Source organism: Acomys minous (genome assembly GCF_964271855.1).
Source record: "Acomys minous genome assembly, chromosome: 13".
In the NCBI taxonomy this organism is placed as follows: Eukaryota; Metazoa; Chordata; class Mammalia; order Rodentia; family Muridae; genus Acomys; species Acomys minous.
Genome location: NC_140495.1, coordinates 41,896,028 through 41,911,802, shown reverse-complemented (window position 1 = coordinate 41,911,802; position 15,775 = coordinate 41,896,028). Strand labels below are relative to the sequence as shown.

Here is a 15,775-nt window from a genome sequence, read left to right as displayed (position 1 = left end):
GTTGTGTGTCCTCTGTAGAGAAAATCCTGGTGTCAGGAATTAAAAGGTGGATTGGAATCAGCAGGGTCTCAGGAGAGGGGATAAAAGAGGAAGACATTTTGATTTGTCTTCTTCACTGAGATAGGCCTGTCATTTTGCAAAAACTCTCTGTCTTTTTGCTTTTCTTGTGGCCAGGACAAAATACCTTTTGGAAGCACCTTAGGAAAGGCTTGACTTTGGCTCCAAGTTTGAGGGTACAGTCCATCAGGGCAGGTGGTGGTGGTAAGAGCAGATGCCACTGTGGAGGCAGGAGCAGGAGGCAGCTGGTCACACTACATCCATGTTCAGGAAGCAGAGGGCGATGAGCTCTGCCCATCTTCAGGCTTCCTGTCTCCTTCCCGTTTTTATTTGGTCGGGCTTGCTAGCCCCCTTTTAAGGTGGGCCTTCTCTCGTCAGTTAACTCTCCCTGGAAACACCTTCACAGATCTATCCAGGGGTGTCTCCTGGGTGATACTAAACTCTAATCCAGTTAACAATGGAGGCTAACCATTATACTATCTTAGTGTCATATTTTGGGGGGAAAGTTCTGGATGTGTCTGGGAAGGCCAGGAACCATTCCTAAGCAGGATACACTTGCACCTGGGCGTGTCCTTCCACAGTTAACACACATGGTTTGGTTTTTTGTTTTAGGATCCGAAGGCTAATTTGATTCAACAGTGGCTTTCTCTGCAAGGTGACCTCGGTGTCGTTTCCAAAACGTTTCAATTATCCTCGGATCCAATACTTGGTGACTGGTCCATTCAGGTCCAAGTGAATGTGAGTATAAATATATTTTTGTGTGAAGATAAAAATGAGTTAAATTGTTCATACGGTAAAATTTTCTCTTAAGTCATTCTATGGACAGAAATAAATTTCTATGAACATCTAGGCAATTTAAGTGACTCATTGTTAATTTGTCATATTTTCCAATAGATTAGTCTTCACTACAGTTATTATCTTCCTCTATCATAGGATGTTTGAAGGTTTAAGCGTTTTGGTACTTTATTCTAAAACTGATTAAATATTTGCTTATTAGTTGCATGCACTGGCTTTTTTTGTTTTGTGTTTTGAGACAGGGTTTCTCTGTGTAGCCTTGACTGTCCTGGACTCACTTTGCAGACCGGGCTGGCCTCGAACTCACAGAGATCCGCCTGCCTCTGCCTCCCTGAGTGTTGGGATTACAGGTGTGCACCACCGCGCCTGGCCATGCACACTGACTTTCAAGACTGAGTACTGAACACAAAGCTATTCATTTGGCACATTTTTTATGTTTCAGAATAATGATTAAAATGAGTGACTGGACAAACTTGCTTTGTTTTTGTTATAAGACACAGTGACTGTAAAGTCACATTGACCCCTGTTCCTTAGGCCTTTCTTCTCGGAGTTCCTACCCACATCTTGTATTTGTTTCTCTCAGGAGCATGCTTGTGACCTAACAGGGCAGGAGCAGTGCAGTGCCCTCTGTTGCTCTCTGCCTCAGCGTCTCTAGGGCCACCTTCCCCTGCCCCTAGTTAGTGCTGTGATAAAACACCATGATCATAAGCACTTTGCAGAGGAAATGGTTTATGTAGCTTCCACTTCCATGTCATAGTCTATCAGGGCAGGAACTCCAGCAAAGCAGGAACCTGTGGGCAGGAGCGGATGCAAAGGCCACAGAGGAGTGCTGCCTACTGCCTCACTCCCTCCATAGCTTGCTCGGCCTCAGGCCTCAGCCGAGCACTCAGGACTCAGGACCAGAGATTGCCAACCCCAGCTGGCGTCAGTTGTCAACAGGTCCCCAGCTAGAGGTAGGACCTTATGAGTTCTTCCCTCATCTGTGATGGGATTTTGCCTGGCTTGTGTTACTTGTACATCCATAGCCACTGTGAGTTCATGTGTGCCGTGGCTGTCCTGGCTTTTACCTATGCCTCTTCCATTCTTTCTACTCTCTCTTTCGGGTTGATACCTGAGCCTTGGAGGTGAGGGCATTTAGGGGGCAGTTTAATTTTATGTCTACTTAGCAGAAGAATAGCATTAGGTTCTCCTCTAGGGCCTGCCACCTAGTTAACAGTACCTGTCACCTAGTTAACAGTACCTGGCATGAGTTTTGTCTTGTTGGAGTGGGCCTTAAATCCAAGCAAAATGTGTTTGGTTACTCAAATAACATTTGTGCAACTATTACACAAGTGGACATATTTCACTAGGTAACTGACTATTGTAGACACAGGGTCACAACGAGTAAGACTTTATTATTTTCCTACCTTAGTAGTATGTATAGAACCTTCCAGATAACCCAGTCGGGGATAAGGTTCCAGATTGGTACCAGCTTGATTTTCCCACGTCCTATAATTCAAATATGTGGGGTCCTCTGCAATAGGGTCTTATTATCAAGTCCTGGAGGGTAATCAGAAACAGTAACAATATCCTGTAATGTTTAGGGGAGTTATGGGACCCCATAGAACAACTTGAAAAGAAATCCATACCTGGTGCTGGGCTTTTTCTTTGCTAGTTTCTGGAATCTGGGAGAGGCATTCCCACAACTCTCCCCCCCCCCCCATTATAGGGTAGCTCGATTTTAAGTTCTTTTATATGATTATATGTATATATTTTAGGGAGCATCTAAAGTAGTAGTTTTCTATATGTAGTAGGTTTCTATATGGCCTTTTCAAAGGTCTTTAGGGTTGGTTTCCTCCCCTCCCCCTTTGCCTCAACGCTCGCTTCTATACAACACAGATAGTCGTGATTCAGACATGGTTTATGGTGAGGATCTTTGGCGAGCACATAGAATGTGGTATGACATCTTAGAATTATAGTTTCATTATTAAGACATTCACAAGGGAGCAACCCAGTTTTTGAGGTATTTAAGATATCTAACTTGTTGGTACTTTTGTTATTTATTTATTTATTTATTTATTTATTTATTTATTTATTTGAGTCACAGTTTCTCCATGTAGCCCTGCCTGTTCTGGAACTTGTTCTGTAGACCAGGCTGTCCTCAAACTCACAGGAATCTGCCTGACTCTGCCTCTCAAGTGCTGGGATTAAAGGTGTGTGCCACCACTGGTAGCTTATTTACTTACTTCCCCCCCCCCCCCCCCCCCGGGACAGGGCTTCAATGTGTATCCCTGGCTGTCCTAGATTCACTTTGTAGACCAGGCTGGCCTCGAACTCACAGAGATCCACTTGCTGGGATTAAAGGCATGCACCACCATGCCCGGCCTTATTTATTTATTTTTAAGACCGGGTTTCATTATGTCTGCCTCTGTTTCCAGAGTGCTGGGATCACAGACATGTACATGTACCACCACACATGGCTTGAACTATTTGAAAGGAGCATGACCAGGTGACGGGTCAGGGTGCCTGCCCTGTCTCAGTCTTGGGGTGCTCCTCTGTAGGCTCAAGCAGAGGGCTCACACCTGGTGAAATGTTAAGCTCACTTGTCTGCTCTTTCTGAAATGAGTTGAAATAGTCACACATCAATTTGTGCCTCGGAAAGGTAAAGAGGTCCTTGTCCTAGAGAGGAGTCACATGCCATGGCTCATATGAACCTTGATATCACGGCTGAATGAAACCAGCCACAAAAGGACAACCGCTGTGTATTTTCATGTAAATGCAGTAGTCAGGATATAGAAAACCAGTGAAATACAAAGTAGAGTGGTGATGCCGGGGGTGGGGGTGGGGTGGGGTGGGGTGGGGTGGGGGGTGGGGGTGGGGGGGCGATGAGGAGATGGAAGCGGGTGGTAGAGCAGGAAGAGGAGGAAGGGGGTGGTGGAGCAGGAGGTGGAAGGGGGTGGTGGGAGCAGGAAGAGGTGGAGTTGTTTTGATGGTATAGTTTCTGTTCTGCGTGCCGAAGTTCCAGAGATTTGTTGTCAACGCCGTAGATGCGCTTAAGACCACCGACCAGTGCTCAGAGATGTCAAGGTGGCAAATTCGTATCTCTGTAATTGAAACAAGCTAAAAATCAATGTCACCTAACAGGTATGATGGTCGTTGAGCATACGATATTTACATTACTCTATAGTTTATGATGTACAGATGAGTAATATTGACTTAGTTTTCATCTAAATACCAGAAGATGGTGGATATGATGTCAGGTGAGATGTGTGAAACAGCGCTTGCTCGAAGCAGCATAATGAGGGAGTTCTGTGGGAAACAGTTGTGGGACCAGGGCTAGGATCCTGCTAGATGCTCATCCCTGCTGAACAGCCAGCAGTGTCTCTGCAGATGTTTACATACCTACCAACGTTAGCCTTGTTAATTTAGCTGCTCTTACCCAATTTATGACATGGTTTAAAAAAAAATATTTATTTTTATTTTATGTGCGTTGATGTTTTGCCTGCAGGTATGTCTGTGTGAGGGTGTCAGATCTTGGAGACAGAGACAGTTGTGAGCTGCCATGTGGTTGCTGGGATTTGAACCCGGGTCCTTTGGAAGAGCAGTCAGTGCTCTTAACCGCTGAGCCATCTCTCCGGCTCCATGACACGGTTTTAAAGAATATTGGAGGCAGTGTTGCGCAAGAGTCTTGTAATGTAGTGAGTAGCTCATAAGTATTAAAAGTAACATCTGTTGGATTTGTAGCCCAGGCATTTGCTTATTTTCCTGATTCATAGCTTAGCGTAATAATAACCCAAACAAAACCCTAGACATTCAAAAAATAGGAATTGTAGAAGATACAGGAACTGTTGGACATCATGAGAAATTCTGATCTTCAAGTGCCTCTCAGTATAAACACTGGGCTGACACACCATTATAACAAGATAAATATATTTATATTATATACAAGTGTATAATATAGAAAATTTTATGAAGGTTGACATCTACTCCCGGGGAAAACACAGATGCAGTATTTATATAACTTCTCATTTGCTCTTTATATATAATTTTGTGATATGGGCGTGACTATGTCCATTGTATGACAGGAAGACCACAGCCTAGCAAATGAGCTTTCTTGACCTCCCATTTAGTCTACAGTTCTGTCCAGAACCAATGGCAGCTTTCTAATCCACACTAGCGTAACGAACAGCGATGCTAACCTATAAATATATAATGTGTGCTCCAGCCCCTGGACGTGGCACAGTGCTTGCATATACGTTATTAGGTGTCTGGATCTAAATGCAGCACCCTCCCTTCCACATTTTAGAAGGCATCTTTAGCTTGTTGATAAAGACAAACATCAGGTGCTTATTGCCAATATGTCAAAGTGTCAATACAACTAAAGAAAAAAAAAAAAATAGACGGCCTTTAACAAAATTGATGGCCACCAGGTGTCAGTATACTCAAACACATGGTCTTTGTCTTTGCTTGGCTCCTGCTTTGCACTTAGGGGCTTTATATTTTATTACCTACTTTTGTTTTAGCAGTGACCCATCACCATGGATGAAATGTAATGTTCCACCATCATATGCTATGTTTGTGTATATATTATATTACATATACACACATATTAGGCAGTTACCATTCTCAGTGTAAAGCTGGGGAAAATTATTTTCAGGAGAGATCTCATTCTGTTTGTAGAAAAACTATGGAACAATATCAGCACCATAATGGGAAGACAGTGCATTGGAACCGGAAGCTTTACCAGGGGTCTGATGGGTAGCGACGCAGAGAACCAGAAAGTGGTGTTCTTTAGCTGCACGTTCCTCCAGGTCAGGAAGGGACACTTTTGAGAAACACTCTGTGGGCTCTTGGCATTCATCCAATTCTAACCCAGTCATTTGTAGTGGCAGCTCTCAACCTGTGGGGTGAAACCTCTCGGCGGGTAGAACGACCCTTTCACAGGGGCCGCCAAAGACCATTGGAAAACACAGTTATGTATATTATGATTCATAACAGCAGCAAACTTACAATTATGAGCTAGCAACAAAAGTAATTTTATGGTTGCAAGTCACCGCAACATGAGGGTCTGTGTTAAAGGGTTGCAGCGTTAAGAAGGCCGAGAACCACTGATTTATAGGATAAGACAATCAGTCACTTGCTGTTAGCCTTTCTAGAATAACTTAACTTCCATTTGGCCATCACGTGTTGCTTTCATTTTCAGGATTTTGAAGTAATGATGTGTGTGTGTGTGTGTGTGTGTGTGTGTGTGTGTGTGTGTGTATGTGTGGTATGCATGTGCATGCATGTGTGGATGTTTATTATTAGGCTTGTAATTATTACTGCGGTATTACTTACCCTCTTTCGCAACCAATAAAGACACAGACACCTGTTTTATTTTAAAACAGCCTTGGTTCACCTGGGCTGGGCAGATATTAATACCCTAAACTACCTTCCATTATCTCTCAGCCCCCATCCTGTGCCATCTGCTTATAATAATTTCTATTGGACTACTTCCCATCCATAATCCCAGAACACTTGCTAAGGTTGTTCGTCTGGGCCATTTCTTTCATGTGGAACCTCTGAGCTCCTCCTCTAGGCCCACGTGGCTATCCCGTGGCGATCCTCCTCTGTCACCTGGCTGCTTCTTCTTCCCAAGATCCTCTCTGTCCTGCAAGGCCTCGAACTTTCACACTCTCTCTTCCTTCTGCCCTTCCCAGTATAGGCTTTTTAATCAACCAAATCAGGAATAATTTCTAGACAAGGTTAAACAGTAATATTTGGGATACGTGACAGTTTGCTCATAAACAGTAAGAATCTGGGGCAGGGGCAAGTAATTAACAAATACAAAACACCAGGCCATACTTTAATATTTCCATTGTTCTCCATCTTTCTTTTCTTTTCTTTTTTTCTTTTTTTGAGACAGGGTTTCTCTGTGTAGCCCTGGCTGTCCTAGAACTCACTCTGCAGACCAGGCTAGCCTTAAACTCACAGAGATCTGCCAGCCTCTACTTCCCAAGTGCTGGAATAAAAGCTGCACCCAACCACCACCTGGTTTTTATTAATTAATTAATTAATTAGTTAATTCATTAAAAAAAGATATAAATTTAACTACTGAGCTCCATTTTTTTTTTAAAAGATAGGCTCTGTCCTAAGCATAGAGCTCTTCCCCCGCCCCGCCCCTAGTATCTGTCTGTCTGTCCTCTCATTATAGATGCACGCCACCGCCACAGCACCCAGCTTTATGTGGGTGGTGGAGGGCTGAGCTCTCGCGCTCAAGCTTATGCAGCTCTGAGCACCTTACAACTAAGCCATCGCCCCGCCCATCGCCCCGCCCAGCTGCTTTTGATTGACACATCTAGGTCTTCATTCCCATTTCCGTGCCTTTCACGTGTAGTATGAGGATGGCTGTGGGTCTCAGTGAGTTTTTTGTGCGTTCATGGATGTGCCAGTTTCCCCCACATTGTTACGTAACAGAAGTTACAACACAGTGTTGGGTCTTAGCGCTGGGTCTCACAGATTGCTTTGGTCCATCTCCTCGTTTTAGAGGCAGCCGCTCAGTGACGGGATGGCACTGGTGAGGGCCGCACTGTTCTCATGAGGTTTGGACATCAAGCTCCATCTCCTGCTACTTCTCAGCTTCTGCTTAAAACTAAATTAGTTTTATGTGGCCGTTGCTGCAGCTTTTAAGCGTGAGCCCTTTGGTTTAATTTCAGTATCATCAGGCCTTGCTTTGTTCACTGGTGGGGACTTTACATCTCTGTTAGATAGTTTGAGGGAAGTGTATGGGTCACACTACTTTGTTGCCAGGGGTGTCTCACATTTTGGCCACAATAACCACGCTTTCAGCTGTGGACCTGAGTCCCGGAGATTCATATTTTAATATATAGGTTACCAGACAGCCGGTATCCAGGCAAATCTTTTAGCATATTATCAGGGATTAGCCGTCCCCTGTCCAGTTGGTTTACCTTGGCCTCATGAGGCATAATGATATTGATTTTTTTACTTTTAATTTTCTTTTTAATTAACTTAAATCTTATTTCATATGCGCGAGTGTCCTGCCCGCATGTGTACGTGTACGCCGTGTGCATGCCTGGCGCTCCCAGAGGTCAGAAAAAGGACCTAGAGCACAGCTGGTGGTGAGCTGCCACGCGGGTGCTGGGAACTGAACCTGTGACTCTGGAAGAGCATCCAGGGCTATGAACTGCTGAGCCACCTTCCAAACCCTCATTAAAATAAATAAATAAATAAATAAATAAATAAATAAATGTATGTTTCGTGTGTATGCATGTTTCGCCTGTGTGCACGCCTTTGTACCACATGCATGCTCTTGGAGGCCAGAAGAGGGCGTTGGATCCACTGACACTGGAGGTACAGATGGTTGTGAGCTACCAAGTTGGTTCTAAGACTTTAACTCAGCTCTGCTGGAAGAACAGCCGGTGCTCTCAATCGCTGAGCCATCTCACTAGCCCCATGAGTCTTATTTTTGTTTCTTTTCTATTTTTGAAACATTTTTCATTTGTCCACTTTACATCCCGATTGTAGCCCCCCTCCCTTGTCACCTTCCCACCCCACCTCCCCTCTGTCATCTCCCTCTCCCCCTCCTCTATTCCTCAGAAAGGGGGAGCCCTCCTCCCCTATCATCTGACCTCTGCCTATCAAGTTTTATCTGGGCTGCCTATGTCCTCTTCCCCTGTGGCCTGGCAAGTGATCAATGAGCTGGCATCAGAGTCCATGTCAGAGGTAGCCCCTACTCCGCATATTATGGGACCCACAAGGGGACTATGCTGCCTATCTACTACATCTGAGCAGAGGGTCTAGGTCCTCGCCATGCATGGTCCTTGGTTGACGCATCAGTCTCTGTAGCACCCATCCCCTGGCCCAGATTTGTTGGCTCCATTCGTCTCCCTGTGGAGCTCCTGACCCCTCCAGGTGCTTCTATCCCCCAACTCTTCCATAAGACTCCCTGTGCTCCGCCCCAAAGTTTGGCCGTGTGTCTCAACATCTGCTTGGATCTCCTGCTGAGTGGAGTCTTCCAGAGGACCTCTATGGTAGGCTTCTGTCCTCTTCTTTCTCTTTAACAGCTTCTGGTGTGTACTCAATCTGGTGCTTTTTCAGAAAATTGGGACTAGTTTACCTCAAGACTCAGCTATACCACTCTTGGGCATATACCCAAAGATGTTCCACCGTACAAGAACATTTGCCTAACTATGTTCATAGTACCTTTATTCATAATAGCCAGAATCTAGAAACAACCTAAATGTCCCTCAGTAGAAGAATGGATAAAGAAACTGTGGTACATTTACACAACGGAATACTACTCAGCTATTAGAAAAATAAAGAAATCTTGAAATTTGTAGGCAAATGGATGGAACTAGAAAGGATCATCCTAAGTGAGGTAACCCAGACCCAGGAAGACACGCATGATACATACTCACTTATTATAAGCGGGTATTAGCCACATAGTACAGGACAACCACCCTACAATACACAGACCTTAAGACGCTAAATAACAAGGCGGACCCTAGGAAGAATGCTGAATTCTCAGTCAGAAGGGCGTTAGTCTCTTTTCCACGTGAAAGATTTCATTCAGCGTATTAGGTTTTTATGGAAAGATCCAGGAGACAAAGGAACCTAAGCTGAAGATGTAGAAGAAGCCAGAGGTTTGGGATGCCGCCAATCTTGGGAAGAAACAGAAAGGAAATGCAGAAGAGTCTGCGCTGTTAGAAACCAAGAATGGAAAAACATAAAGTAAAACAAATCTTTAAAAAGAGGGACAAGCTTGAAATGATGAACAACAACGTTTTGACTCTGTGTCCCCCTCCACTGGCGTCACCGTCTCTTCCTAGTCAGTCTCCCCAAAAGAAAAGCAGTTGTCTAATCTCTCTGCGTTCATTTCCCAGTCACTCCAGCTTTGCCTTGAAGGTTCCTGCTTTCTTGTTTTCACCATTTGTTATCCCAAATACATTGACATTTTCCAAAGTTTGCTTTTAAGTTCATTTCATAATTCATTTTAGGCAAGTCCAACCATAGGCATGGTCTCACCTTCCACCTACATGCCAATGCCTCAAGTTTGTCTTTCCGAGAGGACAACTCAGGCCTCCGAGTCCCAGCCCGGCACCATCGCTGTGACCTTCCTCCTACCAATTCAGTCTTCTTCCACTTGACCGAGTTATTCTACCCTCCTGCCAGCTGTGCTATCATTGGCGTTCTCCTTGACATCTTATCCTCACCTTCCACCCTTTTCCAGCCTCCATGAACTTCCGTGGCATTGAGTCTTATGTACATTTCAGATAGACGCATTCCTCTTTCTCTCCTGCCCTCTGTCAGTCCCCTGTCAAAGCTGCCGTCACTGGAGATCATCACTGTCTCTCATGCATCTGTAAATGCACTTAGTCTCCTTACTCGCAACCCTTCTCACACACGGCAGTAACCACAATCTAAACAGTAGTTGCATCATGCTAGCCCTCCAGCTTAAAGCTTTCCAAACACTTCTGGTTGCTCACAGAGGAAGATTCGCGTCTCACCATCGCTCACCCAAAGCCTTGCTTGATCTGACTCTATTTTTTTTCACCTCATCTCCAGCTTCATTTTCCTGAAAATTCAATCCATACTGTTTGTTACAGTTTGTAAACTACATGTAAATATATTTGACCAACACCTTGATCACACTCTCCTTGCAGGGAAGGCATATCTTGTTTCCCTCAGAGTGACTGATGCTCGCTCATTTTTGTTTTTTTTTCTTGAAGAAGTAGACGAACAAATGGTCACATGGATGGATGGGTGAATGGAGCTCTTATACTTGCACCGCTCGCTGGTTCTGAGTCAGTGCCTCCTGGTGGGAACTGGGTGTCTCTTGTTTGTTAAGTCCGTCATTGATGATGACTCTGCGTGATCTGGGTTGGAATTCCTAGAGAAAGACATCGTAACGACAGTTAGAGCACAGATGTTTGGGCTCCAGACACAGCAAGGAAAGGGCAATGTAAATGTTAATAAACATTTTCAGTCACTTGACAAATCCTTTTACAAACTGTCATTCCTTCAAAGAAGTCAGCATAAATACAGTGACACTTTTATACGATGATGTTATTTTTATACCCCCCCTTTTTTTTTTTTACCAATTTCATGGCAAAAATAAAAGAGAAAGAAGATTTTATAGATAACGGAATTCAAGCATAACCAGGTTATCAGGGATCTAAATGATGCCGGAAACATGGGGTTTTTCTCTCGTGTGCGAGACCAGAGGCGACACCAGGCAGAACAAGTATGAAGATGGCAAGACTCATCCTTACACTAAGGAGTTGTGACAGAGAGCTCTGGGATTGAGAGTCACAAGGACCTTAGAGATCCCAGGCTTCGTGTATCAAATGTACAGAGCAATGGACCAGGAGTCATAAGATGCTCCAGGTCCCCAGGTGTCACACACAAATGCAGAGAGCACTGGATTGGGAGCTGCAGGCATGGGCCCTAGTGATTCAGCTGAGGGACTATGGGAAAATAAATGCTGGATTTCAGATTTCCATGCTGAAAAACAGAGGGCGTGTGGTAGAGAATGTTCAACTCGCCATAGCTCTATAAATGTATGTTGTACAGAGACGGACCAAAAGGGATCTCAGGGCAGCAAAGGAGGTGGAGGGAGAGGTTGAGATGCAGTGAGGCTCTGAGCTGGCTGACAGCTGTAGACTCCAGAGCCGCCATGTGCTGGATTTGAGTACCGGTGGCAGTGGTCGTTGAAGAGAAAATACAGTTTGCATGCACAGAATACTGGAGTCTTCGGGTTTCTATTGCTGCGACCAAACACCATGACAAAAAAGCAAGTTGGGGAGGAAAGGGTTTATTTGGCTTACATTTCCAGATTATAATTCACCATTGGAGGAAGCCAGGCAGGAGGAGGTGAGGCAGAGGCCACGATGGGGTGCTGCTTCCTGGCTTGCTTTCCATGGCTTGCTCACCCCGCTTTTTTATAGAACCCAGGACCACCAGATGCTGGGAGCAATTACATGCTGGACTGGCAAAAGCAAGCAGGCGAGCTTCCCGGAGGCAGCCCACTCATTTTGTAAGGCTGACGAATGGGTGGATCCCTGGTTTAGGCAAAGCCCAGGGATTTTTTACCTCAACACTGCTTATTGTTGCTAGACGGCCTTGCCATGTTTGTCTCATATATCTGGCATGCCAGAGACCCTCACTGCCTATTACTTCACTCTGCTGGGCAGATTTCCTGTAGATTATATTGAGGATGTGCCTTCATGACATAGCTCTGTTTATATGAGCGGATGATTTCATAATCCCTGATGATGACTTTATAGAATTTCTGACTTGCTTCAAGTAATTAAAAAACCTTCCTGCGGTATAAGCAAAAACTGCGAGGAGCTCTGGGAACCTTTATGTGAATTATACCAAGATGGAAAACAAGATTGAAGCAAATTAATAATTAAGGATATGTAGTCATTCTAGGTTTAGTTCAAGGACAAGGCCCAGGTGTATACCACGATAAGAAAGACCGTATGAATTCAAAACCAAAGAATAAATGGTTAGCCATACCAGACAAGATAGACACCTGTTTCTTAGAAAGACCTTGACTTGAAAAACTTCTGCTTTGAACTCATAATGAACATATAGATAAACCACTGCTTTAAACTTGTAACAGGCAAAAGCATCTAGTTAGGTATAATTCTAATGAAAGAACTTACAATCAATAGCCCTACTGTAACTCCCTTTTAATGTAATGATTGTATCTATTCTTGAATGAGGTAATTTTTTTTTCATTCATAGAGAACCTTTGTATTAGATGATAAAACAAACCCAAGACAGAATTAAACAGTTGTTGGAGCCATTTGCTTCATCCAAAAACCTGTCTCTCTGTTTACATGTCTAATTGTCTGTATGTATTGTCTATATATCTGTATATATTTATATCTGTATGTGTACATGTATGTGAATGAATGGTATCTTTGGGAACTCTCTTGTTTTGTCTATTGATTGTATGTGTGCGTGCGTGCGTGCGTGCGTGTGTGTGTGTGTGTGTGTGTGTGTGTGAGGTTCATAAAAATCTGCTTGCTTTTTTTCTGCCAAATGTGTGTATATTTTTGCATACTTCTAAGTTAAGTAAGTGATAAGCAGTCTGGAGTGTTTTATCAGCTTTTTAAATTAGGTCTCTAGCTTCCAGCAAGCTGCTGTCCACTGCTGAGCCATTAAGTTCAAAGGAACTGAGGCTTTTCTTCTTACAACCCCTGTTGCTTACAGCAGGTGCACCTCCTGCTCCTCATGACATGGTCCCCCCTGGCCTGAAGTTATTTCAATCTGTTTAGAATATGCTTGTGATGACTTAAACTTCCTGTAAGTCCAGCGGAGGGAAATTCCTAATGCTCTGTTTGCATGCAGGTGGTGCAGACCAACCCCCAACACAGCATATGCTCCTTTTGTTTTTTCTTTTTCTCTTTTTGGTTTTTCGAGACAGGATTTCTCTGTGTAGCCTTGGTTGTCCTGGAAATTGCTCTGTAGACCAGACTGGTCTAGAACTCCAAGATCCACCTGTGTCTGCTCCCGGGTGCTGGGAATTAAGGCACGCGCCACCATTGCCAGGCACAGCGTATACTCTTGGACCTACTGTGCCTTGTAGTTGGTCATTGCGTAAGCTCCCTTTAGTTTTCCGAGTGTTCCAAAAGTGTGCACATGATAGTTTGAAGAGATTCCCAGGGACACAGCTAGCTTTCTGGATTGTTCTGGTGAAGAACCGTTCCCTAGGCTTGAAGTAAGGGGCCAGCAACTCCCCTCTGAGTTGGGGGTGAGGTGTGTGCCAGTACTACCTCCTTGGATCCATTCTCCTAAAATTCTCCTTAGTTTATCTCCCCCCCTGGCCCTTTTATATCCTCTACATGGGTGAAGAAGTAAGAATTGAGAGACTAGGTTTTGTAATTCCTTTATAAGTCCTGCAGAGAGTCTCGCTCTTGGCTTTGGAATGTGGATGCAGTTGACATCCATTGTCTTGGGGGCAGAAACAAAAATCTAGTCAGAAACAGTTCCATTTTAATATCCCTTAGGTATGGACCTGAAAACACTGTAGGTTCTCCAGCTTTAAATGGAAAGTAACTGCAGGGTTGACTCGATGGCCCAGTGTTAAAGGTGCTTGGTGCCAAGCGTAACTATGTGACCGTGATCTGTGGAGCCCATACAGTGGGATGAGGGAACCTAGCCTGTCATGGCCATAGCACTCTGAATTCTCCTGATACTCTTTTTAAAAATATATTTTATCAATTTATTCATATTACATCTCAATTGTTATCTCCTGATATTCTTGTCTGGGAACCAATTCCTACAAGCTGTCCTCTGACTTTCAGAGGGAGAGAGAGAGAGAGAGAGAGAGAGAGAGAGAGAGAGAGAGAGAGAGAGAGAGAGAGAGACACAGAGAGAGAGAGACAGAGAGAGCAAGAAACAGAGGAGAGAGAGCGAGCGAGACAGAGAGAGAGCGAGACACATACAGAGACAGACAGAGAGAGACAGAGACAGACAGACAGACAGACAGACAGACAGACAGACAGACAGACACACACACACACACACACACACACACACACACAGAGGAGAGGAGAGAAAGAAGAGGAGAGTTGGAGGGCTTTATTCTTAGAGAAGGAAAAGTCTCAATAGTACAAGATGATTTCAGCAGTTTATGTGCTTCTTGTATGTAGCCTAGTCACAGCATCTTTTAAAAAGAGGGGCAGTGAGATAATGTTTTCTTTTCATCTTCACTTGTCTCATTTCCACAACATATGTTCCCACAATGTGTTACTTATTCAGGGACAGGAGTTTAGGCAGACTACAGAAATTGCTGAGAGTATCTCTTGGGATCTTTTTGTTTTCTATTTCTGTCCTAGACATTTAGAGTATTTAATCCAAAATCTAAGCATCTTACTTTTAGTACAGTGAGTGGATGTATGTCCTTTCCATGGGGACATTTTGCCATGAACACTTTGGTCCATTGGGGAAAGAGGAGCTCAAAAGAAATTCATGAGCTAAGTATGCTCTTTACTGGGAAGTGTCTGCTTGGAAGATTTCAGTGTTTAAGTCTGTAGGTCAGCTTCTCTCTCTAGTGGTTGGCACAGAGTAAGCATAGCTTTATTTGATTAGTTAGACTTAGCATAAGAACTCATTTTGAAGTGTATTAAGTTCTTTACAATTTAATGAAAACTGTCCAAAGAAAATTTTATATCCCATAAAATACGAGGCTATCAATTACTTGGTTTTGCCATTGTTTTTAGTTCATCCCAGCTTAGTTTAGTTTCCTAGAACTAATACAGAGTAATTTGGAAATGAATTTAATTGATTCCTTTTTTAGAGTAGGACTCTGCATGCTATGACCTGAAGACTAAATCCAGCCTAAGATTTAGGCTCTATAAATAAAGTTTAAATTTTTTTTTTTTACTTATTTATTTTTGAGACAAGGTTTCTCCGTGTAGCCCTGGCTGCCATGGAACTTAGTTTTTTTTTTTTTTTAGCCCAGGCTAGCCTTGAACTCAGAGATCCACCTGCCTCTGCCTCCCAAGTGCTGGGATTAAAGGGGTGTACCACTAGTGCCTGGCTATTTTTTAAGTGAAGTTTTAAAAGCATTTTATGAGGCAGAGTTGGATAGTCAAGATATTTAAGATAGGATTAAGCATGAGGATTAGGAAGAACAAAGGCCCTCAGAAGACAGTAAGATGTACTTGTATGTGAGTATGGACTGGTCAAGAGAGAGGCACCGTGATGAAGACAAGGTTTCTCTGTGTAGTCCTGGCTGCCCTTGAACTCGATTTTTAGCCCAGGCTAGCCTCAAACTAAGATCCACCTGCCTCTGCCTCCTAAGTGCTGGGATTAAAGGTGTGCACCACTGAATTTGGCCAATATATCTTTTTTAGATTCGTCATTTCTTTTTCTTTATAGCCGAACAGTATTCCATTGTGCACCTGTACCACATTTTCATTATCCATTC

At 43.7% G+C, this 15,775-nt stretch overlaps 1 protein-coding gene across 3 annotated transcripts in view; it reads left to right on the top strand.

Annotated features, from left to right (window-relative positions):
• Window positions 1-15,775, top strand: part of CD109 (CD109 molecule) — a 112,300-nt gene that overhangs the window by 33,849 nt on the left and 62,676 nt on the right. For all 3 annotated transcript variants that reach the window (XM_084752387.1, XM_084752386.1, XM_084752385.1), the window contains exon 5: window positions 670-795. In XM_084752387.1, the coding sequence (XP_084608513.1) occupies window positions 670-795 (126 nt within the window). The remainder of the gene's footprint in view (window positions 1-669; window positions 796-15,775) is intronic.